This window comes from Phycodurus eques, chromosome 3, assembly GCF_024500275.1.
Source record: "Phycodurus eques isolate BA_2022a chromosome 3, UOR_Pequ_1.1, whole genome shotgun sequence".
Taxonomy (NCBI): Eukaryota; Metazoa; Chordata; class Actinopteri; order Syngnathiformes; family Syngnathidae; genus Phycodurus; species Phycodurus eques.
Window position 1 is genome coordinate 22,896,700 of NC_084527.1, and position 27,876 is coordinate 22,924,575.

The 27,876-nt window shown below is 38.1% G+C and overlaps 1 protein-coding gene across 1 annotated transcript; it reads left to right on the forward strand.

Moving 5' to 3' along the window:
* rasgef1ba (RasGEF domain family, member 1Ba) lies at positions 1-27,639 on the forward strand. Its single transcript, XM_061672729.1, has 14 exons — positions 1-1,220; positions 8,653-8,826; positions 9,657-9,779; positions 9,865-10,002; positions 15,881-16,096; positions 16,979-17,053; positions 17,720-17,815; positions 19,625-19,727; positions 21,427-21,506; positions 21,601-21,696; positions 24,472-24,567; positions 25,670-25,793; positions 26,163-26,235; positions 26,932-27,639. Exons 2-14 carry the CDS (start codon positions 8,665-8,667, stop codon positions 26,954-26,956), a joined length of 1,407 nt encoding a protein of 468 aa, XP_061528713.1. The 5' UTR covers positions 1-1,220; positions 8,653-8,664; the 3' UTR covers positions 26,957-27,639.
* The last annotated feature ends 237 nt before the right edge of the window (positions 27,640-27,876 follow it).

Here is a 27,876-nt window from a genome sequence, read left to right on the forward strand (position 1 = left end):
TCACACCTACGGGCAATTTAGAGTCTTCATTTAAACCATCATCTATGTTTTTCGGATGTGGGAGGAAACCCACGCAGGCACGGGGTGAACATGCAAACTCGACACAGGCGAGGCCGGAATTGAACCCCGGTCCTCAGAATTGTGAGGCAGAAATACCAGTCGTCCACCGTGCCCAGTTTCACTCAGCAACGTGTAATTAGGAAGGTGTATCGTTCATGCATAGACCCACAAAAAACGTTTGAAGAAGCCAAGCTTAAAAACCCACATGAAATCTGCCCTTTTGCTTGGAAGTGGCCATTTTAGGCACATTTTTGTAATTTTCAGGGGTCCTTTGAGTGTTTTGAATATCCAACCCTGGAAGACAGTTTCACTTAGCAATTAAAAATGTTGCTGCCATGTCTTTCATGAATAGACCCACAAAACAGTCTCAAGAAGCCATATCTGAAAAGACTCAGGAAGTCTCGTGTTTTGGTTTGAAGCACCTCATTGTAGGCCATTTTCAGGTGTCCTTACTGACAGTGTGAGTATTATGGTTGTTATGTCTGGCCCATGTGATTTTCCGTGGTGAACTCTACGTGGTCATTTTGATTAAGGGGAAAACTTCAATCGGCACTTTACATAACATGAACACTTGACTCCTCTGAAATAGGAATCAAATGTGTCAAAATTAGGATTATGGTTTAAAATATTTTCCCTATTTATTTATTTTATTTGTTTATCCTTTGTAGAATAATTCTTTCAGAATCCAGTTTCTGCGAAACAGAAACTCGTGCGCAAAGAAGAAGTGATGCGAGAGTGCTGGAAAAACCTATGGGGAAAATAAGACAATAGAAAGAAACAGAAACCAATTGGAGAGGAGAGGGGGCGTGGCAGGGCGGTGTTCCTATTCTTTGATTGGCTGCCCGGCTCACACTTAAAAGCCGCGAGTCCGTGCGGCGCTCCAAAACCCACATCGAGCCAGAGAGACGCACGGGAGATATCACTTTTTCACGCCGGAGATCAGGCGCCTTCACGCGGCTTCCACGCCGCGGCCACCCGGCTGACTTGTCTGGATCTTTTTCTGATTATTTGTCTGTTTTTTGTTTGTTTGTTTTTCTGGTTGCATTGTCGGCCTCGCTGGTGCTTTGACTCGGACGGGAGGTGGACAAAGGTATAGGGACACTGAGGGATTTTTTTTTTTTTTTAAAGGGGGAAAGGAAGCACGCGCACCTGGAACCGAGGTAACCTAAATACACTTATTTGTGTGTGCGTCAGTACGTCTGTGTTTAAAATAGTTTAGGATTAAACAAAGGAAACTAAAATATGCACGAAATGGAATGTAACGGAGAAAAAAAGAATACAATAATAACTAAAAATAAATACCAAGAGTGGAGGAAAAATAGTGACAATTTAAAATGAACATCAAAATTTGAAAGAATAAACTCAAAGAAGCAACACATAGCAAGTACCATGAAGAGAAAAAATATTCAATAAAAATACATAGCAAGTGTGAAGGCGAAAAAACAGTACATTTCAAATACCAGGGTGAAGGGGGAAAAAAATAAAGAACAATTCAGAATAAAAATAAATGTAGAAAAATTAATAAAACTAAATTCAAAATAAATAGCATGTACCAGATTGCAAGAAAATTAAGAACAAAATAATCCCTAATAAATAACATGAACAATAATTAGCAAGTACCGGGTGAAAAAAAACAACACAAATAAATGGAAAAAAAATCAGGCTGGAGGAATGAAATAAAAGTATGTAAAATATAGTAAACAAAGAATTTGTGTGTTTATGCTTTGCACCTTTCTTTCAGGTTTATTGTTTTTTTTTTTTTTTTCCTGCAGTAATGGCACATTTATTGACTAAGTGCCTCTTTGGCCCCCTTTGGGCCAAGTGCAATTGACTTGTATTCACAAACAAATGTCACAGTTTGACTATGATTTCAGTCACTGGCGCTGTGTCTTCAATGCTAGTGTTTGTTTGGGTTTGGAATCACAAAGACAAGCACACGCACGCCTTCTGGCTAAGAGGATTCCCGCCACTTCTCCTGCAAGATCAAGCTAATCCCTAACCTCCTCTTGATTTGTACACCTTTAAATTTTTTATGGTTGCAAAATGCTGAACGGGGTACAACGTGATTGTCTACCTTTACGCATTTCCAGTTATCATTTGTGTGAAGGTAGAACTTTTGTATTGGATCTCATTGGAGTGCACAGTGGGGCGTGCCTAACGTTGTGGCCAGTGGTCTGTGTACATCAATTCTAAGTAGTACATGGAGGGTGCCAAGTGGGACCCATTGTGCTCATCCACCACTTTGCTTTTCTACTTATCTTTGGGTCAAGATGGACTTTTTGATGGCCCATTTGCCTTCAATCGGACAAATTTGTATTATTATTCTTATTTTATGATCTATTATACTCATTCCTCTGATCGCTGAAGTGGAAATGTACTCATTTTTAATAACATTTTAATCAAGTTTACTTTCACATTTAAATATATAACATTTTCACTTTAAATGTATTTTAATTTAAAAACTTGAATTTTAAATACAATGTACATATTCCTTTAAAAATATTGAAATTAAAAACTTTATTTTTTATAATGTTTAAATATGATGTACATTTGTTAAATTATTATTAAAAATAAACGTTCTAATTTACAGATGCTACAGATTCATTTGAAATTTATTTTTGTAATTCAAACTTCATTTTAAAGTGTACATTGTTTTAAAACATTTAAAAAATATTTTAATAAACCTGTTTTCAAATTTAGACTTAATGAATTATTTTGTTTGTAAACTTAATTTTAAATTATGTAAACATTAATTAAACATCAATTAAATTATTTTATTTATAATGATTAAAAACGTAATAATATATATATATATAAATAATAATAACATAATAATAATAACATACATATAATAATAATAATATATATTATATACATATAATCAATAATATAACTTAATAATAATAAATAAAATAAGAATTTTAAAAAAATCTAATTTTTTTTGTTAGAATTAAAATCTTAATTGTACCTTCAAATGTAAATTGCGATTAAAATTGTATTTCTCATTCAAATTTGAATTAAAAACTATTTTAAATACTTTCAGTGTAATCTGCATTTTCTTTTGTTCCTTACTTGTAATGTTACATTTAAATGTAAAGTAAATTTTCATTCAAATTGTATTTTTGTTAATTAAAAAAATATTTCAAATAATCTAAACAAATTTACATTTGATAAATTTTCATTAAAATCCATCCATCCATCCATTTTCTGAGCCGCTTCTCCTCACTCGGGTCGCGGGCGTGCCGGAGCCTATCCCAGCTGTCATCGGGCAGGAGGCGGGGTCCACCCTGAACTGGTTGCCAGCCAATCGCAGTTTAATTAAAATAATAATAACAATAATAATCATGCATTACACTTACATCGGGCTTTTCTAGGCACGCAAAGACGCTTTACAACTAAGAACTGAAATTGAAATTGAAATGAAATGTACATTTTCATTTAAAACATGTTGACCTTTAGCCGGACTATTGTATTGGGTCTTGTATTGTGTACCTCAAAACAATAGCCTGTCTGTAAATTTTTAATAGGTTCACAGATCCTGTTCAGCATACTGTTAATATTTAAGTGTATCAATTTATGCGACTGTATAAATGCATTGGGGATGCTAACGTAGCGCTGTAATTGGGTTTTCATGCAGATGTCCTCACGTCTGAAAAGCACGTGGTAGTTTGTTTTTGTGTGCAGCTGAAATGTGACCGTGGGTCACCACCACGATAGTGTCGCATGTTGTCTCGTTGCCTGATGCGGGCGCTGTTGTCGCCACCTGGGTGTGAAATGCCAAGCTACGCTGAAGTTGGGAATTCTCACGCTGGCTTTTTACGACTTTAATGTAGTGTTGGACCTGTTAGCTGCTGTTTGCTTGCGCTGCCTTCACGTGTGAAAAGTAGAAGGTCAAATCAATAAAAGCTCAATGGCTAATAGCAGCACAGTTGGCAATTGCGAATGTGAAACTAAAACACGTAACACAATGAGAGCGTCTGCAATTTAAAGACAAATGTAAATACATTTACAACTAAGAGACATTTGAAATTCATCCATCCATCCATCCATTTTCCGAGCCGCTTCTCCTCACGAGGGTCGCGGGCGTGCTGGAGCCTATCCCAGCTGTCATCGGGCAGGAGGCGGGGGACACCCTGAACTGGTTGCCTAGCCAATCGCAGGGCACATAGAAACAAACAACCATTCGCACTCACAGTCATGCCTACGGGCAATTTAGAGTCTCCAATTCATGCATGTTTTTGGGATGTGGGAGGAAACCGGAGTGCCCGGAGAAAACCCACGCAGGCACGGGGAGAACATGCAAACTGCACACAGGCGGGGCCGGGAATTGAACCCCAGTCCTCAGAACTGTGAGGCAGACGCTCTAACCAGTCGGCTACTTTGCCGCCGAAATTGAAATTAGTTTTTCAATAAATTCGAAAAGAAATGGCCAATTTAATCTTAAAATTTTAAATATAAAATTTATAAGAAAAATGGTCTAATTAATCCTCTTGAAGCAAAAATGTAACAGTTTATTCAAAGTGAAAAATAATAAGAAAAACACTTGTATTTTTGGTAGTTGAAACATTTAGAATGTTAGAAATAATTAAAATGCATTTAAAATCGTGACATATATTCAATGTCCAAGGTAATAGGGTTTCTGAAAATGGAAAGTGTCTCAAATTATTTTAAAAAAAGCATATTTACAATTAAGAAAAATATTCCAAATCATATTTTGATTTCTATTTTCTTAATAATTCATTTTTATTTTGAAACTAAGAAAAAAAATGTGTACCAAAAAATGAAAAGGACTTTGAAAGTGGATCCGCTTCACTTTCAGATCTGTTTTGGTTCCCAAAGACAATTTAAATGGTCGACACAAAATTTTGGACTCATCATTTGGATGCTCCAACAATGAGTCCTCCCTCAAACGTTACCAGTTGGTTCAAAATGCTGTTTCTCGCCTCTTAACTGGAACACTTACGCGGGAGCACATAATCCTTAAGACTGGCTGCCTGTGCACTTTAGAGTTGGTCGTTTTTAAAGTGCTCTATAAATAAAACGGAGTTAAGAGTTGAGTTGAAAGAACTTAATTCAGTCCAAATTCATGTTCTACAACCCACTGTATCATATTTGTAATCATGTCGCCAGATGGCTTCACACAAAAATTGTAAACAAAGCCCCCCCCCCCCCCCCCCCCCCCCCCCACACATTTAGTTTATTTGTTTACTCTCAGCTGGCACCCTGCCAGCAAGCATGCAAAATCAACAGCGGCGTGCCAAAACACCGCTTTTGTCAGTCTGGAGGACATGTGGCCCACCCCAAAACCCCCTGTGCCCCCACCCCTGACACCGCCATCAACCCCTGAACTGGTAGCCACATGCTAATTGCCTTACTGCTATTTATTTGATTTCACTACCATTTTAGCTTATGCGTGACCAAGAGCATACCGACATGGTCTGTAATTTTTCATATTTATTTGTCCTTACAGTATATGGCATACTTTGAAATAACATCAGTTTGTCATGAGTATAAAATATCCATCAGATGCTATTGAATTAAATGGCGACTCTTGCTGTAGTCGTCGCTCGGCGTTATTGACCTGTACTCTGTGATACTTTAGATCAAAGTACGACACCTGATCCAATCCAAGGAGGGGGTGTACGCGTGTCTGAAAAGCACTTTTATCTTCAGATGAGATCATCCTGCCTCGGCATTTTGGAATTGTTCTCGTTTGTTCTCCAGAGTGATGTCACACACGACATTCCCTTTTGGCTAGTTCCACTCGATGTGATCAAACAAGCGGTGAGCAATGTCGCTCCTGATACTTCATATCAGTAACATTCACGTCCAAGAAAATTCAGCCCCCGGAGCCAGTTTCACTTGGCAGCATGAGATTTGATTGGTGTGTCTATCATGAGTACATCCACACAAAGCTCTCAAGAAGCCAGGCTTGAAAAGCCACAGGAGGTCTGCCATTTTGGTTAGAAGCATACATCGTTATTATTATTGTTGTTATTATTTTAAATTGCCGTTTTCGTTTGAAGCAGACATTTTACGGCCAATTTTGTACATTTTTCATGGGGCCTTAGGATGTTTTGAAAAATTCCAGTTTCATGTAGCAACATAGGCGCCACGGTGACCGACTGATTAGCACGTCGGCCTCACAGTTCTGAGGACCTGGGTTCAAATCCGGCCTCGCCTATGTGGAGTTTGAATGTTCTTCCCGTGCCTGCGTGGGTTTTCTCCAGGTACTCAGGTTTGCGCCCACATCCCCAAAACATGCATGGTAGGTTAATTGACAACTCTAAATGGCCCGTAGGCGTGAATGTGAGTGCAAATGGGTGTTTGTTTATATGTGCCCTGCGATTGGCTGGCAACCAGTTCACGGTGTACCCTGCCTCTTGCCCAAAGTCAGCTGGGAAAGGCTCCTGCATGCCCGTGACCCTAGTGAAGATGAGCGGGATGGAAGATGAATGAATGAATGAATGAATGAATGTCGCAAGATGAAATTTGGTAAACATGTCGATAATCAGCAGACCAACAAAAAAGTCTCAAGAAGCCATGCCCAAAAAGACTCAGGAAGTCTGCCGTTTTGGTTTGAAGTGACCATTTCAGGGGTTCTTCGATTTGGTTTTTGAAAATTCAGCCTTCAAGGCCTATTTCACTCCGCTACATCAAATTTGGTAGACTGGTCTAGCATGAGCACCCCACCAAAAAGTCTCAAGAAACCATGCCCGAAAACACACTGCTGTCTGCCATTTTGGTTTTAAGTTGTTATTTTAGGGTCAATATTATCATTTTCAGGAGTTCTTTGAATGTTTTGAAATTTCATGGTGCTAAGTGAAACTAGAATCTGGCGCTGAATTTTCAAAGGACAGAGACCCACAAAAAAGTCTCAAGAAGCTATAGCTGCAAACACACAGGAAGTCTGCCATTTTTCTTTGAAGCAGCCATACTATTAATTTTGCTTCAAAAACCAAGTACAGTACTCCTAGAAATAAATGCCTCATTTGAACAGACACAACGTGATTCAACAAACCAATACACACACACCACAGACACACATTAAGTCCACGTGCGTCTCAGCTATTGACGAACACAAGGACGGGACATTTCCATGAGAAAAGAGAAACGGGCGGTGGGAGCATCTGCTGCGCCATGTGGCTTCCATGCTCACACAGACTGATAAAAACACTGAATGCAAAAAACAAAACAAAAAAACAAACTCCATCTTTGTTTCCATCATAGTCTTTAGGTTTAGCATGTTAGCGTCGCCAGATAACAGACATGGTTTATTGTTGCTGCATGGTCGAGGACACCGGTGATAAAAAGTGTAACGAAGACTAAGATACAGCTGGATGTTTGTTTTTTTTTGGTTTTTTTGTTTTGTTTTTTTATCAAATTTAAGGTATCATTAGTTTCTTAATTGTTAGCTAGCTCACGTTAGTATGTTGTTTTTGTCAAAACATTGGACCTTGATTTTTGTTTAAGTATATTGTCCTAAAATTTGACTTTTTTTTTTCTTTTCACATTACACATTTTACGCAAGGTATTGCCTTTGTTCGCCGATTTGTTGCTTTGTTAGCTAGTACGGTTACACCAACATGATTTCCAACCCCCCTTATTTAAGAACAAATCTTGGCAAAAAAGTTGAGGTAATTTTCTCTCTGGCTGTTTAAACCACTATGCCAGCCGTTGAGTCTACTCCTTGTTTTGTAATAAATGCTGTCAAAAAAATAACAAAAAGCAAAACTCAAAATACAGCAATTTTAACGTAACGTCATCTGATTCTCAATTGCGAGCTACAGCAAACATTTGAATAATGAAATCCGAGAAACTAACCATATGGGGTTTTCATCTCAAATCTGTTGTAATCAATTTACTAAATTATGATCGTACATTGAATGCAATTCCATCTAAATCACGTTTACAAAACCAGAGTATTTTGGCTTGCTGATTGTTTGTTGGTCTGTTAATTTGCATCCGAACTTTTTACTACGAAGCGTGAAGACATTCTTTTTGGTTTACTTTGTTAATGATCAAGACTTCTTGCAAACCTTAAGAAGATTTTGGGACAAACCTAGGCAGAAAAAAAGTAAAAATCAAAGAGTAATAACATTGTCTCTTTTGCCATATGAATCATGACTTTTGAGACATTTTTAAACATTCTGAACTGTACGTCATGTGTGTTTAAAAGTTCCACAGTACCAAATAACAAACACTGTTTATAAAGAACACTGTTTTCAACTTTCAATCTTTTGTCATTACCCGTCTTTCTTCAGCCACCTCAGTTGTTTTGTCTTCTTCGGGGCGTCGACCGACGCTCGTTTAGCTTCCTGCGGTTCTCGACGAGGTCGTGGAGGGTTCAGTTTCACAGGACGGCTCTGAGGCATATTATGGGTAATCTCTAATCTGGTGTGGTGTTCCTCATCCTGAAGACTATGGTTTTCCTCTTCAGCGCTCATGTCCAAACAAAGCAAAGCCAAAAGGCAGTTTGTTTTATAACTGTCCACTGTGCGTCCCAAACAAAAACGTCTACGCTGGCTGTTCATTTTTTGACCATCCTGCGTCAGCGTCTGCGGTTCTGACCCGCTTGTCTTGCTTTTGCAGGACAACAAAAACATGCCTCAGACGCCACGCAGCACTGGAGGCTACAACAAAAACCTCTACCAGGCCAAGGAGGAGGTCTACTCTGGACTCTACTACCATGACAACAACCTGGTGTCCGGATCCTTGGAGGCCCTCATACGACACTTGCTCCCCACCGTCGACTATTATCCTGATGTGAGTATTATCTGACTGTAAGGGGTTTTTTTTGGGGGGGGGATTCAGGCCCTGAAGCGGCTTTCACTTTACAGCATGAAATTTGGTAGGTACGTCTATGAGATGAACCCCAAAAAAGTTTCAGAAAGATATGCCTTGAAAGGCACAGGAAGTCAGCCATTTTGGTTTGAACGAGTCGTTTTAAAATTCTTATAACTCGACCCCAAAAATGTTTTGAAAAGTCAGCCCCCGAAGCCCGTTATACTTAGGAGCATGAGATTTGGTAGGCATGTCGATCATGGGTAGACTCACAAAAAAGTTTCAAGAAGCCATGCCCAAAAAGACCCGGGAAGTCTGCCATTTTGGTTTGAAGCAGACGTTTTGAAATTCATAACTCAACCCCAAAAATGTTTTGAAAAGTCAGCCCCCAAATCCAGTTTCACTTAGCAGCATGATATTTGGTAGACATGTTTGTCATGACTAGATCCACAAAAAAGTCTCAAGAAGCCACGCCCGAAAAGACACAGGAAGTCTTCCATTTTACTTTAAAGTGGCCATTGTCGGCTCATTTTGGCCATTTCCATGGGTGCTTCAGAAAAACAGTTCCCAGAGAGTTTTTGAAAATTCAGCCCCCGAAACCAGTTTCCACTTAGCAACATGGCATTTGGTAGGCATGACTATCATAAGTTGACTTGCAAAAAGTCTTAAGAGGAGCCACACAGAAAACACACAGGAAGTCTGCAGTTTTGATTTGAAGTGGCCATTTTAGGCTCATTTTAATAATTTCCAGGTGTCCTTTTACTCCTTCAGTTTTCTCCATTCGTGGCATGAATTTTTTCCTCCATCCACAGAGGACGTACATCTTCACATTCCTGCTGAGCTCTCGCCTCTTTATCCACCCGTACGAGCTCATGTCCAAAGTGTGCCACCTTTGCATGGAGCAGCAACGACTTGGGGATCCCCAAGCCGATAAGGTGGGCACCACACTCCCGACTGTGGATTTAAACCGTTCCCGTTAAGCGTTAATCTGCAGCTCACAGATCTTTGGTACCGTTCTAGATAAGACTCAGGAAGATAGCTCCAAAGATCCTCCAGCTGTTGACTGAGTGGACAGAAACCTTCCCGTACGACTTCCGGGACGAGCGGATGATGCGCAGTCTGAAGGAGCTCACGCACCGGCTCTCCACTGGAGACGAGGTGGGTACAGTAAAAACCTGATCCTAATGCTAAAATAGCCTGCTTGGAATATTTATGGCGCTTAGCCATAGAACAAACCTCGTAGCTCGGGCATAGTTGTAGCTGTTAGCCATCTATTAGTACAGGTTTACTGGTTAGCAGAGCAATGTTTTTAGCCTCCAGTTGCCAAACAAATGTAATGGAATCCAACAGGCGTTATTAGGAATCTGACTCGTGGTCTAGGCAGGATACGCCCTGCTCCAATATGATTGGCTGCAGGACACGCCCTGCTCCAATATGATTGGCTGCAGGACACTCACCGCTGCAATATGATTGGCTGCAGGACACTCACCGCTGCAATATGATTAGCGGTTGTACCCCGGTAGGACATGCCCTACTGCTTACAGATGGGAAAATAAGTATGTGACTTCAGTATGGTGGCGCCAATCATCTTATAGTGGGGCGTGTCCTGTCTAGAACATGAGTGGGATTCCCAGTAACGCAGCACAGAATCATTCGTTAACTCAGTCATCACCTGTTAGCACTGACATAGTGTCATCGGTTTGTGTGGACCCACCGGTGAGCAGAGAGCTGCCCGTTAGCCTAGCATCATCAGTCTGAGTAGAGCTACGAGTTAGGACATAGTCAGCAGTTGACATTGAGTCGCCGATTAGCATTGTGCCACCTGCTGGCACAGAATATGCAGTTGGCATTATTTTTGTCTCCAGTTAGCATAGTGCTACTAGGTAGCATAGCATCACAGTGTCACCCTGTTGCGCTTGAGTCACCAAGCCATTTGTAGTGTTGTCGACAGTCCTTGTTGTGTCTGTGTTGGTTAGCGTAGCATCATTGGTAAGCTTGCTGCGACCCTAATGGCATAAAGTCAGCAGTTAGCATTACTTTGTTACTAGTTAGCATAGTGCCAACTATTAGTATCGAGTCTGCAGTTAGAATAGTGTACCTAATACCTTGAGTCGTCAAGTCGATTGGAGTGGAATGAACTGTTTTGTTCAGTCCATGTGGATTAGCATAGAATAGTGCCATCGACTGTGGTGTCACCGATTTGAGCCTAGAGTCCTTTTAATACAATTAATTTCTAGCTCTATTGTTGGATTAGCAAAGCATCATCTGTTAGCATAGCACCACCTGTTACCATTGTGCTACCAGTTAGCATAATTTACACAGGTGTGTGACTCTTGGTGTGTGTAACTCCATGCAGGTTTCACATCACTCGTCATTAGTATGGATCCCATTTTCATCTCAAAATCAACACGTGATACATCAACCTCATTAGATGGACGCTCATTCCCAGATGCGGCAGTCTTGTCTTTTGCATTTGGTACTACATAGTCATACATTTGTCACTTTTTGTCGAATAATGTATTTAATAAATTTAAAAAAAAAACAGTATTTGTACTTTCTTGTATTCATTCATTTATATGTATAACCCATTTTTAAAATGGGTTATACATATTTAAAATTTTAAAATGTTTGTTTTATACAATTTTCATTTGTTTTTATTTAAAAGAAAAACTTCAAATTTTTCGATACAATTTAACTTGAATTAATTTTTTAAAATAAATGTAATTAAAAGAAACAAACATTGGACATATAGACATTACATTGGATATAGACATTACATTGCATTTTTTTGCAAATTTGTCTTATGCAACTTTAGTCATCTCTTATTTGTACATTTTTTAAAAAATAGTCTTGTATTTGTACAATTTGAAGTCATAATTCTTCCAACATTTTAGAATTATTATAATTTTTAATATAATTTGTATTATTTGTCATTTTAATTTAAATATCTTACTGAAAAAAATATTTTTACTTTTTTTGGTACAATTAAATTTATTGCAAATTGTATTTATGCAATTGTAATCATATTTTTATTTGTACATTAAAAACGTTTTGTATTGGTAAAATTTTAATATCTTTTTTAAACATTTTAAAATGGTTTGATTTTGTAGTTACAATTTTACTTTACATATGTGTAAATGTTGAGCTTTTTCTTTCCAGATTTGGCACAATTTTTAAAACATTCCACAGTGTTTTTTGCAAATTTTATAGATGCAATTTTATTCATTTTCTTATATTCATACAATTGTATAATTTTTCAAAATTGTTGCTTCATTTATTTTGATATAATTGAGTAATAATGATAATAATTAATGATATTGATAATTAATGATATTTTCAATTATTAAAAAAAGATGCAATTTTATTCATATTTTATATCATTTAATATCCTTTTCTAATTGTATTTATTTTTTTATTTTTTTAATACGATACTTAAGCACTGTGACAAATGGTAGAAATTAAATTTACAATGAATAATGGAAAATGAATAAGCTAATTCATCCCTCCATCCATCAATTTTCTGAGCTGCTTATCACCACAAGGGTCGCGGGAGTGCTGGAGCCTATCCCAGCGATGACCAGGCAATTCATGGCTACAAAAACAGTGTGCGCTCCTTAGTCATGTTTTTGTGGAAAAGGGATGTAGTTTTAAAAAATTAAAAAAAGTTTTGTAATCACAAGAGAAGTGTAATATGAATAAAATAAAGCATCCTTTTAGAAGATGCTTACAGCGTACACGTGAAGTTCTCAGAAGTTCTCACAAAAGTTCAAACTTGGCCTTGAGCTAACCCTGCTTATCACATTTGTCTTTGTTGTTATCTGTTTGGAACATTTTGTGCATCTTGTGAGGGTGAAAGAAGGATCGAGAATAGAACATCTGCTGGGATGTGCATCCAGACCGCACTGCTTGAGTAGTAAGACTGTAATTATGGATGTGGTGGGATAAATGGAGAGAGAAATGGACAAAATGGGACCTCCTTTCATGAGTCTCTCCTTGCTTTTTTTTCCTTCTTCTTTTTTTATTTTTTATTTACTAAAATTATGGAACAGATGCTTCCCACTTGTTTCTTTCAACGCAACCAAAACAATTCGTAAATCTTTATACTTCGGCTAATTTTGATTTCCAGGACCAACACACGATAATGTTCGCCATCGATAAATAAAAAAATAAATAAATCTGACTTTAATCTTGTAATATTATGACAGATTTTCTTCTTCACTCTTTTAATATTTTGACTTCCATGCACCATTAAAAATACAATATTAATATTGTAATATTACAACATTTAAAAATAAATAACGATTTTAATCTTTTAATATGACAGCATTTTCTTCCTGGGGGGAAAAGAATTAGGCTGGATATTTGTCTTTCATATAACTTTTTTTTCAAAATAAATACAATTTTAATCTTGTAATAGTAGTAAGACTTTTTTCCTCTATAAAATGTAGGACTTTATTGTTGCAACATTATTAAAAAAAAGGACTAATACTGTAATTTATTTTTCCTTACAAAAATAAGATCTTGTAATATTACATTTTACAAAATAAATGTGACTTCAATCTTGTTTTTTTTCTTGAAAACAATTCAACTTTAATATTTTAATATTCTAAGTTTTTTTTCCCTCAACTTCAATTCCTTGAAAAAAATATTTTCATATTGTAATGCTACGACTTTTTTCAAAACAAAATCCTAGTTCTATCTTTTAAAATTGCTTTTGTTCTCGGTAAAATGACTTTCTTGTAAATAAAAAATTATATATATTGCCAGTTTTATTTTGTAAATTACAATTTTTGTTTGATAAAATACAATGTTACTCTTGTAATATTTAAAAAAATATATTTTTAAAATTGGCTGTTTTATCTTGTAATACTTTGACTTTTTTCATTACAAAAATACAACCATAATCTTTTAAAATAGTAACTATTCCCTTGAAAAAATGTTTTCCCAGAAAATACTTTTCTCGTACCATTACAACTATCTCTCTGCAACATTGTTCGCCTCTAATAGCATAGTTGGCTAAGTCGAATTTGATAGTTTTCAGAAAGCATGAAAAAACACCAAATTCAAAAAAACAAAAAGACTTAAATTTCCTCGATTCAACCTCTGTGGATTACAATGACCTGGATGACTGACAATCTACACGGAAATAGACAAATAACATGTCCCCCCCCCCCCCCCCCCCCCCAAAAAAAACATTCATATTGATATTGTGACCGTAAGTAAAAAAATGACTTAAACAGTAGTTAACTTTTTACTAGGAAATTTTAACGTTTCACTCTTTTTGCCGTTTTCAATGACTAAACTGTCTTGCGATTGATGGGAAATCAGCGGGTGTTGTTCTTTTCACTGTAGGTCAGCTTGAAGTCATCGGTTGTTTTGTCTCATGGCACTGGAATCCAGTCTCGCCACGCCTGATTGGCTCAAAATGTCATCACATGGTCACACCCTGAAAGGAGTTGCGGCTGTTCCTCCCTGTTGGAGGTTGTTGTTGACGTTGTTACGAGGGTTTGTTTTTGCAGACTTTGGAAGCCTGACCTGGCTTAAAGTTGTGCAGGATGTGGTGGTGAGAAATCCATAAAGTGAAACATATGTGCACCCCCACCCTTTTTTTAGTCCCCCCTTTATGTAACCAAGTTAAGTGTGTCAGTGCGGGAATGGTTATCTAATCATGGCCTCTACAGAGTCCAGGCCACCAGAGCCTCTTTAACCCCCGAAGCCAAGAAGTCAAAGGTACATCTGTCCACTGGAGAAGCCTTACCGATCCCGACGGGAAGGAGCTTGCATAACTGACCCCGAGGACACCGTTGCGTTACACAAACACAGACGGTGATGTGTTGTACGAGTGGTTTTTGTGGTTTTGGCCCAGCTCGGTTCACATGTCAGCGCTCTCAGAGTATCCTGGTGAAAAACAAACGCCCTCAAGTTTCTTTAGGGAGCCGTGGCTTTGCCATTAGTCCAAAACAACTTGGGCCGAGCCAAAAGGGGAAAGGCTTGATGCTGGCTAAAAAGGTTTTGGATCAAGTCAGATCAGCGCTAACAGAAAACCAAACTTCCATACATTACTAAAAAAAAAACTCCTTCATATTCATGGTTCAGCATTTCCAAATGTATCTGTTGGTAGATTTTTTTTCTCCTAATTTTGGGAAGGGTTAGATAAACCTCGAATTAAATTTCAACCCTTGTATTCTGCGATCTGATTTTCTGAAGGTTCCTGGGCAGTGGCGGCTAGCTAACAGAGGACAGGAAGGCGCCGCCCCACCACTGGCGGTGGTCATCCCATTACTTCCTTTCAAGTCAAAATTAAATAAAAAGAAATCTATAATTGCTGTCCACTGCTGTAAATGCTATTTGTTTATTTCACGTTTTACCATTTTGAATATAAGTTTGCTACAATTGTTAGCTTGCTGACTTAGTGTGGTTATGCTTACTCGATACAGACGAGTGAAGATGTCACTCTTGTTAAAGATCATTACAAAACATGATTGTAAATATGACTAACATTTTGGTATTTCTGTGTGACAGTTGTTTAGTGTGAAACAGTATGACAGTAAGTTGTTGTTCTTGTGGTCCTTGGTTGGTATCCTACATGGTACCCTTGACACTTGACTTTTACAGCCCAGGAATGTACCTTGTACCCTTTTTTTGCTCCTAGGGAAGGTCCCAAAAAGTTTAAATTGTACACTGTAGTACAGAAATTGACTCCGACTGTGCCGCTCTTTCATTGTGGTCTGTTGCTAAGGTAACATTCTACAACAGGGATATTCCAAGTGTAGTAGCTGAAAGAAAAAACACAGATCAGTTGTATTTAATTCGATACATTTGCATGGAAGCTTTAAGAACTATTTGTTTTTGAACTTTTATTTAGGAAAAATTCTTATTCAACTTTTATATGCAACACATTTTAATTGACTCATCATCTTTTTTCAAAGGTTCTGTTGTCTGTGTAATCCATCCAAATCCTCTTCTGTGGATAATCTGATTCCCGGAATAAAATGTAATCACCTAACTGATGGATGTGTTTCCCCCCCACTGGCAGATGTACAGGAAGGCGGTGAGCCAGCTGAGCCAGGGTTTGATCCGGAGGCTGACTGTTCTCAGCCAATACGAGGAGGCTCTGGTCAAGATCAATGCCACAGTGGCCGAGCGTCTTACCGTCCTCAAGGCCAAGCCCCAGCCCGCCCTCCAGAGGGACATAATGTCCATCTGTAACGACCCTTTCACCGTGGCCCAACAGCTGACCCACATAGAACTGGTGAGAACCAAAACTGGAGTAATGCAGACTGATCAGTGTCAATGTTTTATTTGATCTGTGTAGTCAGTGAAAAATGAAGGGATAATTTAAGGGAGATTGTTGTGGTCAGAAAGGCTGTATGGTTGTCCTGAAGTTGACCCTGTAGTTCCTGACCTGGAAATCCACCAAAAAGAACTCCTTACCAGGTTCATTTCTGGCCCGTCTTCCTGTCTCCGAGGCTACAATTTTTTTGGTGTGCCTTGGACCTTGAAAACCTCAAATCCCAGTTGTCTGTGTGTAGTTTTAGCTGTAACTTTTGGCTTGTTGGTGGTCAAAGTGTTTTGAGGGGTTCTGCCCCCCACGAACCCTATTTTCCCTAGCTTACCAACAAGACAACCTACACCTTTCTAGTACCCTAATCCCCAAACATTGAAATCATCATTTTTAACGCCTGTTTCTGTGCAAATAGCTCTTGAAACTGAACAGAAAACGGATAAAGAGACATTAAATTTAGGTTTTTGGTTCCTGTGTTTGGAACATTTTGCCTGAAATGGGGGCGGGGGGGGACCCTGACCTGGAAAACATCAGAAAAAAAAAACTTTTTGCCTACACGCCCCTGTTTCCTGTCTGTCCTCAGGTTGATAACACCCCAGATTTTTTAACCCATTTGGAACCATATCCTAGCCCCTCGCAACCCCCATTTTGGACACTGAGCTTTCCAAAAAGATAACTCTTGTACTCTAACCCTTGAAATGAACAGTGAAAACGTTAGTTCACATAACTGTTGCATCAGTTCATCACCCGTTTCGGTGCAAATCACTCTTGAAAGTGAATGAGAAACTCGTAAAAAGACTTTGGTGGGTTTTATTTATGGATTTAGGATGTTGTTCTTCCTTTCCCCAGGAAAGACTCAGCTACATCGGCCCCGAGGAGTTTGTCCAAGCATTCATCCAGAAAGATCCGGTGGACAACAACAAGGTAAAAGAAAGCCTTTCCCTGAATAAATCAGCAGATAAGGCATCCATTATGCAATGTGGTGGCTGCGGTTTGACCCACTTTTCGGGGTCCAGACGGACTTGGAGTTTACACAACGTAGGGGCGACTGTCTCTGGTTCATGCAGGGGTCGGGTGACACCAACAGACAAAAGAAATATCCGCTGCCGAGCTCATAAAATATAAAAAAAACACTAAAACACTCTCATCCGGCAATTTCCTTCAAATCTCGGCGGGATCTTGAATGAGACGGGCATTGCTTAGCAACCACATTTGCTGCAGTGGGTAGGTGGTGTGGGTGGGGTGTGGGGCTAGTCTGTTCAGCCTCTCGAGCTGCTAGGCAACAGGCTGCTTTGGGATGCAAGGTAATGAAGGGTGAGGCAAGGTTGCCATTGTGCCTCGGGGCAGCCGGTCTCGTACCTTCAATGGGCCCAGAAAGTGGAGGGCGTCCCCCCCAAGGTGGATGGGGGCCCCTCCATGGGGTGAATGGCGTAAGGCCAAAGGAATGTGCGGAATTAAATCATGAAGATTCCACACACAAAGGAATTACACTGGCCTTGATTGTTCTTCAGATTACACTCAGTGATGCTACGCTAAGTAGCTAAACTGACACTCAAAAGTATTTGTTGCTTTTTGTTGTTGTTGTTGCAGAGTCGCTTCAGTGACCACAAGAAGGCCGCTAACCTGGAGGCCTATGTGGACTGGTTTAACAGGCTCAGCTACCTAGTGGCTACGGAAATCTGCATGGTGAGTGGCTACAGCTGTTAGCGCTCAATTCCAATGGTTGTTTTCAATGCTAAGTAATCGAAAACCTTTTTTCCTCCTCCCAAATCCAAATAGACTATATTGATGCTTAAATGTGTTATATTGATCTATCGGTTCTGGCTAGTGTTGGCAAATATTTAGCATTAGCTTTGGCGTTAATGGATGTTAATTTTGCCAAGAAGTAAAACCTTAATTTTTCCAAACCCAAAAGTGTTTTAAGTTTGACTTTTTACCCGCTTTGTCTTGTATTGACATATCAGTTCTGGTTAGCATTAGCAAACCATTAGCATAAACTTTGCAGAATTAGCTTTGAAGCTAATACGCGATCGTCATTGCTCAGTTGTCGAAAATTGCTTTATTTTCAAACACTGAAGTTTTAAAATGAATCTTTTTCCCACTTAAATTTCTTGTATTTACATATCAGTCCTGACTAGCATTAACAAACATTTAGCATTAAGTATCAGACCTTAGCTTTAAAGCTAATCGAGATCGCTGTTGAAAAACGCTTCATTTTTTTAAAAACCCTGAAGTGCGTGAAAATGCATTTATTATGATTATTATTTAATTATTTAGCATTGGCATTGAAACAATAGCTTTGGAGCTAATGGTTGTTTGTGTCACCAACTAGTTGAACAACACATTTTTAAAATTTCACCTTTTACCCACTTAAATCTCTGAGAAGTACAGGCAAACATTTAGTATTCGCTTTGAGACACTAGCTGCAAAGCAAATGATAATTTTCATCGCTAAGTGGTCGAAATCAATTTTACTTTAGAAGTTTTAGAATTTGTCTGATAAATGTAGCACTTTTGGTGTACATTAGCAGACATTTAGCATCAGCTTTGACAGAACAGTTTTGGAGCTAATGGTCATTTGTGTCGCTAAGTCGTTGAAAAGCATGATTTTTAAATTTTTTTATTTTAATTTTTTAAATTTTTTTAAACCCTCAAGTGTTTTTAATTAGACTTAAATGTATGAGACCTTTAGCATCAGCTTTGACACAACAGTTTTAGAGCTAATGATCGTTTGTGTCATCAACTAGTTAAAAAGCATATTTTTTACAAACCATTAAGTCTTTTAAATTTGACTTTTTACTCACTTAAATGTCTGAGTAGCAGTAGCAAGTATTTAGCATTCTGTTCTAGACATTAGCGGTGAAGGTAATGGTGTAATTTCATTGCTAAGTAGTTGAAAAACCCCGAAAAGTTAAAATTGGACTGTTTTCTGACCCAAATGTGTCTTGTATTGACACGTTATTAGGATTCCCACATAGCTTCCAGGCAGGACACGCCCGACTCCAATATAACTGGCTCCAGGACACACGCCGCTGCTCTATGATTGGCTGCTGTATCCTGGTACAACACGCCCTCCTGCTTCCAGACACGAAAAGAAATCTATGACTAAAGTGTGGCGGCCTTAACATGTTTCCCACTAAACCTAACCCAGGCTAATCCTAACCTTAACCTATCCATAAACCGCTGTAAGCCCCAACCCTTGCATCTAAACCTAACCATAACAAACTTATTTGTTTTTATTTTGTACAAATATGATTCATGTTTGGGATGGCCATCTTTTTACATCTGTGTAGCCTGCTCTTGCCGTGATGCAGGAGCCATGTTTCAGCAGGGGTGTGTCTTGCCTGGAAACTCTGTGGGAATCCTAATAATGCTATATTGACATAGCACTCCTGGCTAGCATTAGCAAACATTTAGCTTTGAGATGATTGCTTTGGTGGTAATGTTCGTCACTAGCAACTGTTCTGAAAGTGTTTTTGTGTTGTTTTCTTGGCAGCCAGTGAAGAAGAAGCAGCGTGCACGGGTGGTGGAGTTCTTCATCGACGTGGCACGTGAATGCTTCAACATTGGCAACTTCAACTCCCTCATGGCCATCATCTGTAAGTTGATCTACTTCGCACCCCTGTCCTCATCCCGACAGTGCACTGTCTCGCTTTTTAATTTTTGAGAAAAAAAAAATATATATATATATCATTATTAACCAGTCCTCCTTTACATGTTAATTCCCATATGGTGCGCATCACAATTTGGGATTAAAAATTATGAAAACGTATGAAGATGAGATTCACACAATTGGTGCTGACCGGCTTTAGGAGGAGGGGGTGCGATGTGTGTGTGTGTGTGTGTGTGTGTGTGGGTGGGTGGTGGTGGGATGCGGGCGGGCGGGCAGGCATCTGGTTAGCCTGCGCTATGTAGGATAGGTTGGGGGTGCACAAAGAAAGCAGATGGTCAACTGACCAGAGAAAGTCCAATCGCACGGAAGAAGGGGTCAAGATGTTTTTTTTTTTTTAGGGTGGGGGTGTTGAGTGGAGGCGGGGCCATTTGGACAACAGCTGTTCGTTCGCCAATTAATGACTGAGTGAGTGAGACTCAAACAAAATGTCTCCTGGGAACCAGTGGTGAGCAAAATTTGTGAAGATCAGTTTTTCCCAGACTTTTTACTCGGTCAAAACCAATGCCCAAAGCCAATAAAGCCATCGTGCTTGGGGGTAGGATAAGGACATGTCATTATTATTATTATTTTTAAACGGACTAACTCGTAAAGAAAGTGGAGCACTTTAAATTACAAATGCACTACCCGGCCGTAGAGAGTGGTTAGGTAGCGTGCTCTTAAGTCTGGTAATTCTCGGACCTTAGGAAAGACGTTTCCATTCAGATCATTTCCCCCATTTTAAGGCATATTTTAAATGTTTTTTTTTTTTTTTGAGGTTAAAAACAATATGTTATAAAGGAATTGGGCATATACAGTGGTGCCTTGAGATGCAAATTTTTGTTCCGTGACTATACTTTGTAATTCAAAACACTTTAAATATCTTTCCCCATTGAAATGAATGCAAATGCTGTTAATCTATTCCAGCCCCCCCCGCCCCCAAAAAACAAAAACAAAATTTTTTTTTAATGCCATTAATTAGAAAAATAGCAGTGTATAATGTTGTACATTATCCATACATACAGTAATGACATAGTTAAATGTAAGAATTAAACATTATGCCATATGTTTTGCCTCAACTCAATAGACATTGTGCCGCTACCTTCTGGTGTGCACGCCTTGGCCATCGGGGCGCAGTATAAAAACAGATATACTGTTTCTGGAGACGGTCACAACTAAGTTCAGTATGCCAAAGCAATATTAGTCGTTTTTCGCAGAGGATAAAGAAAACATGCCTGTGAATATTGTTGTTTTGTCTTCATGTTGTTCTACCTTTTTATGTTCAAGTATCCATTCCTTTTAAGGGTTATAACACTGCAACACCGATGCTGTTAGTTAGTCCTTCTATGGAGTTTTGAATTGTGTGTTAGCATTAAGCTAGTGGACTTAAGTAAGCTTGTAACTTGTGGTTGTTTTAAATACACAACGTATAATTTTCATTTTGTTCTGTTTAGTTTGCCTGTAAACTAAACAGCTTGAAGTCTCATTTTTGAAGAATTGTTCATTATGTACCTAACTCCGGCTGATTGTGAAGAGGCGTACCTTAACGCCGTTATCCTTTGGGCAGTAAAGGTGGGGGTGTGTTGTTGTGTGCCCGAATGGGGAGACTGCATGTCTTTGATGTGGCTGTATCATTTTTTTTGTTCCAGCCGGGATGAACATGAGTCCCGTGTCCCGCCTCAAGAAGACGTGGAGCAAAGTTAAGACGGCAAAGTTTGACATCCTAGAGGTACGCCGTATTTTTGTCATCTCCTTTCCGTATAAACGCAACATCCCAATACTTTTGTCCACATGGTTTCTTTGGAATGCATGTGTCTCCACAGCACCAGATGGATCCCTCCGGAAACTTCTACAACTACAGGACGGCACTCCGTGGCGCCACCCAGAGGTCCATCACGGCCAACAGCAGCAGGGAGAAGGTGAGGACCTCCTTTGTCAGTTCACGCAAACATTGCCGTGTCAGAAACGTCTACTTTAGGGCTGCAGCTATTGAAAATGTTTCAATTGGAGTGTTCTACCGATTACTTAATCAATTAATCAAATAATCGGACAAAGAAATATTTTGCATTATTCAACATAACTGCCGGTGCTAGCTGCAGATATTCTTTTGGTCCCCTTGGAGTCGCAATGGAGTCTCTTTTAATGGCTTTTTTCTTTTCCTCAATTTTTGAGGGTGTACAAAGGAAAGGGGTTGCGCCATCTTTGCCTTCAGCCTTTTACATGAGCTTTTTCCCCCAATTTTACATATTGTAGGGTGTTTGTGTGAAGGAGAAGGGATGCACCATCTCATTCTTCTGCCTTTAAATAGCCTTTTTGTTTGCTTTTTGGAAGGGTGTGCAAAAGAGAGGGGTGCCATTTTTGTCTTTCGTCTTTTAAGTGACCTTTTTTTGTTCAATTTTACATTTTATTGGGTATGTGTGATGAAGGGGTGCACCATCTCGTTCTTCTGCCTTTAAATGAGTTTTGGCATTACTTTTTTAAGGGTGTGCAAAGATCGGGGGTGCACCAGTGCTGTTTTAAGCCTTTCAAATGATCTTTTATTTAATTAAAAAAAAAAAAAAAAAAAAAAGTGTTTTGGAAGAGGAGGTATGCCTGCTCGTCTGCGTTTCATGGGCTTTTTAATTCTTTTAGGGTAGAAGAAAAAGTGCACCACCTCAATATTCTGCCTTTAAATGTATTTTTATTTTTAGCGGGTGATTGCGGAACGGGGTGCGCCGTCTCTGTGTTTTGCATTTAAATAGGCTTTATTTTTATTTGCATTTTTTAGGGTGTGTGTTGGAAAGAAGTGGTGCACCATCTTGTACTTCTGCCTTTAAATGGCTGTAATTTTGTCTTTTAAAATTTTCGTCCAAATGGGCTTTTATTTTGCTGGTGTGTGCAACGGAGCATCATCACTGTGTTCTGCCTTTTAATCATTGTAGTTTTTAATTTGACTTTTTTTTTTTTTTTCCTTCTCTTTTTAGAATGTGAGCGTCCCTTCTTGGACTTTTGTCTTTTAACTGGGCTTAGTTTAAAAAATGTTTTTTGAGGAGGTGTACCATCTGTCTTTTAAATTATATTTTCTTTTCAAAACATATTAAAACCGTTTTTATTCGTTGACTTTCGTGTTAATAATTGCTGTTTTTACTTCGCTGTTTTTTTTTTTTTAAACTACTCTGTGTTTTTTTTCCGTATTTTTAGAGTGTGCTCTAACTTTTGAAGCAGCGCACGCCGTTTAATATTCTGACACAGTTGGCGCACCCCCTTAGATTAAAAGGATATAGGTGCGCCATTTTTTATTTTTTTTTTTGCGGGTATGTGCGAGGGAGAGGACTGGGACACTGCATCGTTGTCCGTCACGTCGCCGCTATCGTTGTCGTCCGGGAAGCCAGGACAGAAGTGTGACGCAAGTTTTGAGTGGTTGCTGTGGCCAAGTCGTAAACTGGTCACGCTCTGCTTCGTCTTGGAAAAACAGACATGGCCTCCCTCCAGATCACTTAGCGAATGTTAGCAACATGATCCGGTTCGCTTGTTGCATAAGTAAGATTTTTATATAAGCGGCGTAAGTTCCCTGGGAGGAATGTTTGATTTGTTTGTGGAGATTGGGTTACACAAGCAGGCGAGAGGTCGGGGGTCACCAAGTGGAAAGTTCCAGCATGTCTGGTATGTGCCTGCTACTGTCACCTCTCACCCGAGGGAGGAGTGGGTGGGTTACTGGTTCTCTACAGACCTCCACGGTGTTGTTTATTTTATTATGATGAAATGTTGTTGGTGGGCGACTGGTTAGCACATCTGCCTCACCGTTCTGAGAACCCGGGTTCAAATCCCTTTGTGGACTTTGCATGTTCTCCCTGTGCCTGTGTGGGTTTTCTCCGGGTACTCCGGTTTCCTCCCACATCCCAAAAACATGCATTGTACGTTAATTGAAGAATCTAAATTGCCCGTAGGCGTGAATGTGAGTGTGAATGTTTGTTTGTTTATACGTGCCCTGCGATTGGCTGGCAAGCAGTTAGGGTGTAACCCCGCCTCTCGCCCGATGATAGCTGGGATAGACTCCAGCGAGGATAAGCGGTACAGAAAATGGATGGATGTTAAGCGTGTTAACATCATTAATAGATTTAGATTTATTATTTAACAAAAGATTATTGTTCCATTTTCAATATTTTTGTTTTAACATTTAAGTCATGTCTTAATTTAAAATGTTTTAATAGTCATTTAAAAAAATGAATCTTAATTTTTCAAAAATATTTCTTTTTTCTATATGCGAAATATGTACTTTTAGTACTGTTATACTTTTTAAAATTATATATTGCTATGAAAAAGCTTGATTTAGCGTAAAAAGAACGGATCAAAGGAAAGTTACTTATCATTAATGTGTTGTTGTTGTAATGTGTACCAGGGTTGCTTTGCACGACGATAATTGGCAGTCACTATGTTGTTGGTTTGTTTTGTGGTTTGGTCGTGCGGCAACAACAAGGCGTCCGCTGCGGTTACGCAACATGCTGTCCTGTCATGCTGGCTTTTCTTAATAATAATAATCATAATAATAATAACAGCAACATGTATCCCAAACACGCACGACCTCGCTGGAATGACACAGCCGCCGTGACTAACACCATGACACTGATGACAAATGACCTCAGTGTTTGAGCTGGACACTTTATTAAATACAATATGTAAATTCAATATGAATACATTGCAATTTTCAATTCCAGATCGTCATCCCGTTCTTCAGCCTGCTCATCAAAGACATCTATTTTCTGAACGAAGGCTGCGCCAACCGGCTGCACAACGGACACGTCAACTTTCAGGTGACCAACTCGGGCCAAAAAAATGGGGCTTTTATTTAGCTGGTTTACTCCAGTTTCTTGAAATGTCAACTTCCCTAAAGAATGCCTCGTAATAGAAAAGAGAAGTCACGCGCACAGTTTAGTCACACTTTGGGTGTTTTCCACTCGTTTGGAGATTTTGTGATAGTCATCGTCACACTTTATTTTTATTACCTTCTGCCTGTTTGTTGATGTTAACGGGATTACACAAAAATCAAACATTGGAATTCATTTGATGAATAAATCATGACTTTACTAGGAAAGTCCATATTTTTGGGGGGAAAAAGTTGTGATTTTACTTGACTTAAAATTATCAGACAAAAGTCCAAATAGTTTTTTTGGGGGGAGGAGTATTTTCTTAAGACAGTTGTAAAATTGGATCATAAAGTCATTTTTATTAAAAAATAAATAAATAATAATAATAATAATAAAAAAAATGTAATTTTTTTTTTTTTTTCATAAAATGAAGACATAATTATGAGCAAAAGTCTTAAATATTATAAACAAAGTTCTCATTTTACAAGATATCACAGACCTTAAAATTATGTCAAAGTCCTATTTTTATGAGAAAAAAATATTTTAGATCTAACAATTATGGAAGTCATCATCATTTTATGAAAGTTAAAAATTTTCAAGACAAAATCTTAAAATTATAAGAAAAGTCCTAATTTTATGGAAAATAAATTTGTAACTACAAGACAAAATCTTAAAATTGAGAGTCCTAATTTTATATAAAGAAAGTTGACATTTCACAAGAACGTATGTGAACAAGTTATCATTTTATTTCAGTAATATTATAGCTATTACAGCTAAATTTTACAATTATGACAAGAGTCATAATATGAGAAAAGGTTGTCATTTTACAAGAGAGAAACTCTTAAGTCTGTGAATAAAGTCCAAATTTTACAAACAAAAGTCATTTTAAATGAAAAAACACAAAACCATAAAGTATAAATAAATAAAAGAATTGTCATTATTTTACAGAAATAAAGTGCTATTATTTGGAGAAGCCATTCATATGTATGCAAGTATGAACGTCGAAAAGCAAATTGTGACTTCGATGTTTTTATTTGCTCTATTGTAGAAATTGTGGGAATTGGCCAAGCAAGTGAGCGAGTTCATGAGCTGGAAGAAGGTCGAGTGTCCCTTTGACAAGGACCGCAAGATTCTGCACTATCTGCTGACTGCGCCCGTCTGCACCGAAGATGGTACGCAGGACACACACGCGGTTAGCACACGAAAGCGTCCGATCAGCGTCTCATCAGAGACCTGACAAAGATGCGTTGCCTGTGAGCGCAGGTGATGGGGAGCATCCTCAAGTCTAAACATACAGTGTGGCTGTAAAATGTCTACACAACCCTGTTTAAATGCCAGGTCTTTTTACGCCAAAAAAAATGACCCTTTAATCATTAACAGAACATTTTCACCATTAATGTGACCAATAAGCTGAATTGGAAAAAGACTTGTCAGGAAAAGCCTACTAGAACATCTGAACTTGATTTGGGGTTGCTCAGAGGCGCTTGAAATGGTGCCAGGTGTGAGCTCATGTTTATTCCATGATGTTTTCTTATTTGTAGCGTTATATCTGGCGTCGTACGAGAGCGAAGGTCCCGACAACAACATGGAGAAAGACAGATGGAAGTCGCTCAGGTAATCATTTCTTTTAATACTAATGATAATATATCATAAAACAATCAATTGAATTGACTGAAATTATATAATATATATTAGTTATATTAAATATACATCTTTTAAAACTAAATGGTCAAATTATTCGATAAACTTATAAAAAAATGTAAGATTTTATATCTAATTATATAGAAACTAAATAATACATTTATTTATATAAAATAAAATTGATAGTATAAAACAAATACAATGATGACAGTAGCATATAATAAAATGCAATACATGCATGAATTAACTTTTTTTAAAATATGTACACACACATTTACGACACTTATGTTGGTCGAAAGTAAGTAGTAGAAAGCATAAAAATTTATTTCTACCAATTACAGGAGGTATATTTACAAATCGCAAGATGCAAAAAATATGTACAGGTTAAAAATGGTTTGAACCTTTTGTTAGATTATTATTGTTTTAAATATACTGTTTATGTTTTAAATATACTATTTATGTCTCTCAATACACAATTTAAATTTCTTTGGTATTTTTACTTTTTTAAGTGGTCTATAAATAAAGTTGAGAGATAAATCTAAATATATATTTCTATATATTATAATTGTAAAAAAATCAATTAATACTATAGTAAACACTGCTAATAATTTGGAGTAATTGATCGATTTGTTGAATTTACCTGAATTTTTTTTTCTTCCATCTGTGTAGATCCACGCTGCTAAATCGAGCGTAAACGTTCAACATGAAGACCCCAGACGTCCCTAAAGAGACTTAAAAAAATAAAAATGAAAAAAATAAAAACATTTAAAAAATAAGTATCCTCCGTGTCTGCGAGGAAACCACAAAAGTTATGTTTTGCATTAGCGCACGTTGCTACGACGCAATTGGCAGCTTTTTCCACCTCTTTGTAAGACTTTTCTAGTCTCCTTTTCTACGATGCTCTCTTTGAATAGGTGGAGCTATGCGCTAGCTGCTGGTTGGCTAAAACGTGCCATGTCACTAAGCTAAAGCTAGCTGTTATTTTTTTGTCGTTTTTTCCGACAAACTAAATGCGCGGGCTGCATTTCAATGACGCCTCGGATGCTAATTTAGCATGTTAGCGTCTGAACACAGTGGATAAGCTACATGCTTTAGCATATTTTATGCTAATTGTTATTGTCATGTTTTCCCCTGCTCGTTGAGTTGTTGAAAAAACGTTCTTTACGTAATGAAAGTTTTGTGTCTTTATGTGGAGTCCCCACGTCGATATTCACCTTATTTAATTATGATGTCAATGAGATTATGATTTCACGTTAAAATTCCTGTGAATCTTTTGTTTGATGTTTTTGTGTACATGATGCCTAATTTTTCCATTTATTATCCTCACGAATGTAAAAATTATTTTGTTGTCACCAAGAGCAAGTTAATAAAAAAAAAAAAGGCAAAATGACTTGGTGTTTCTCATTGAAAATACCCAAATATGTTTAAATCTGTCTAAAGATAGTTGTTTGTCAACAAACATTTAAGAATGTCATTTTTATATTATACTGTAATTTTATACCTATATGTATTAAGATTATTTTACAGACATAATATAATGAAAAAATATAGTAAAAATGATCTTAGTTGGCGGCACGGTGGCCGACTGGTTAGACTCTAACCAGTCGGCCACCG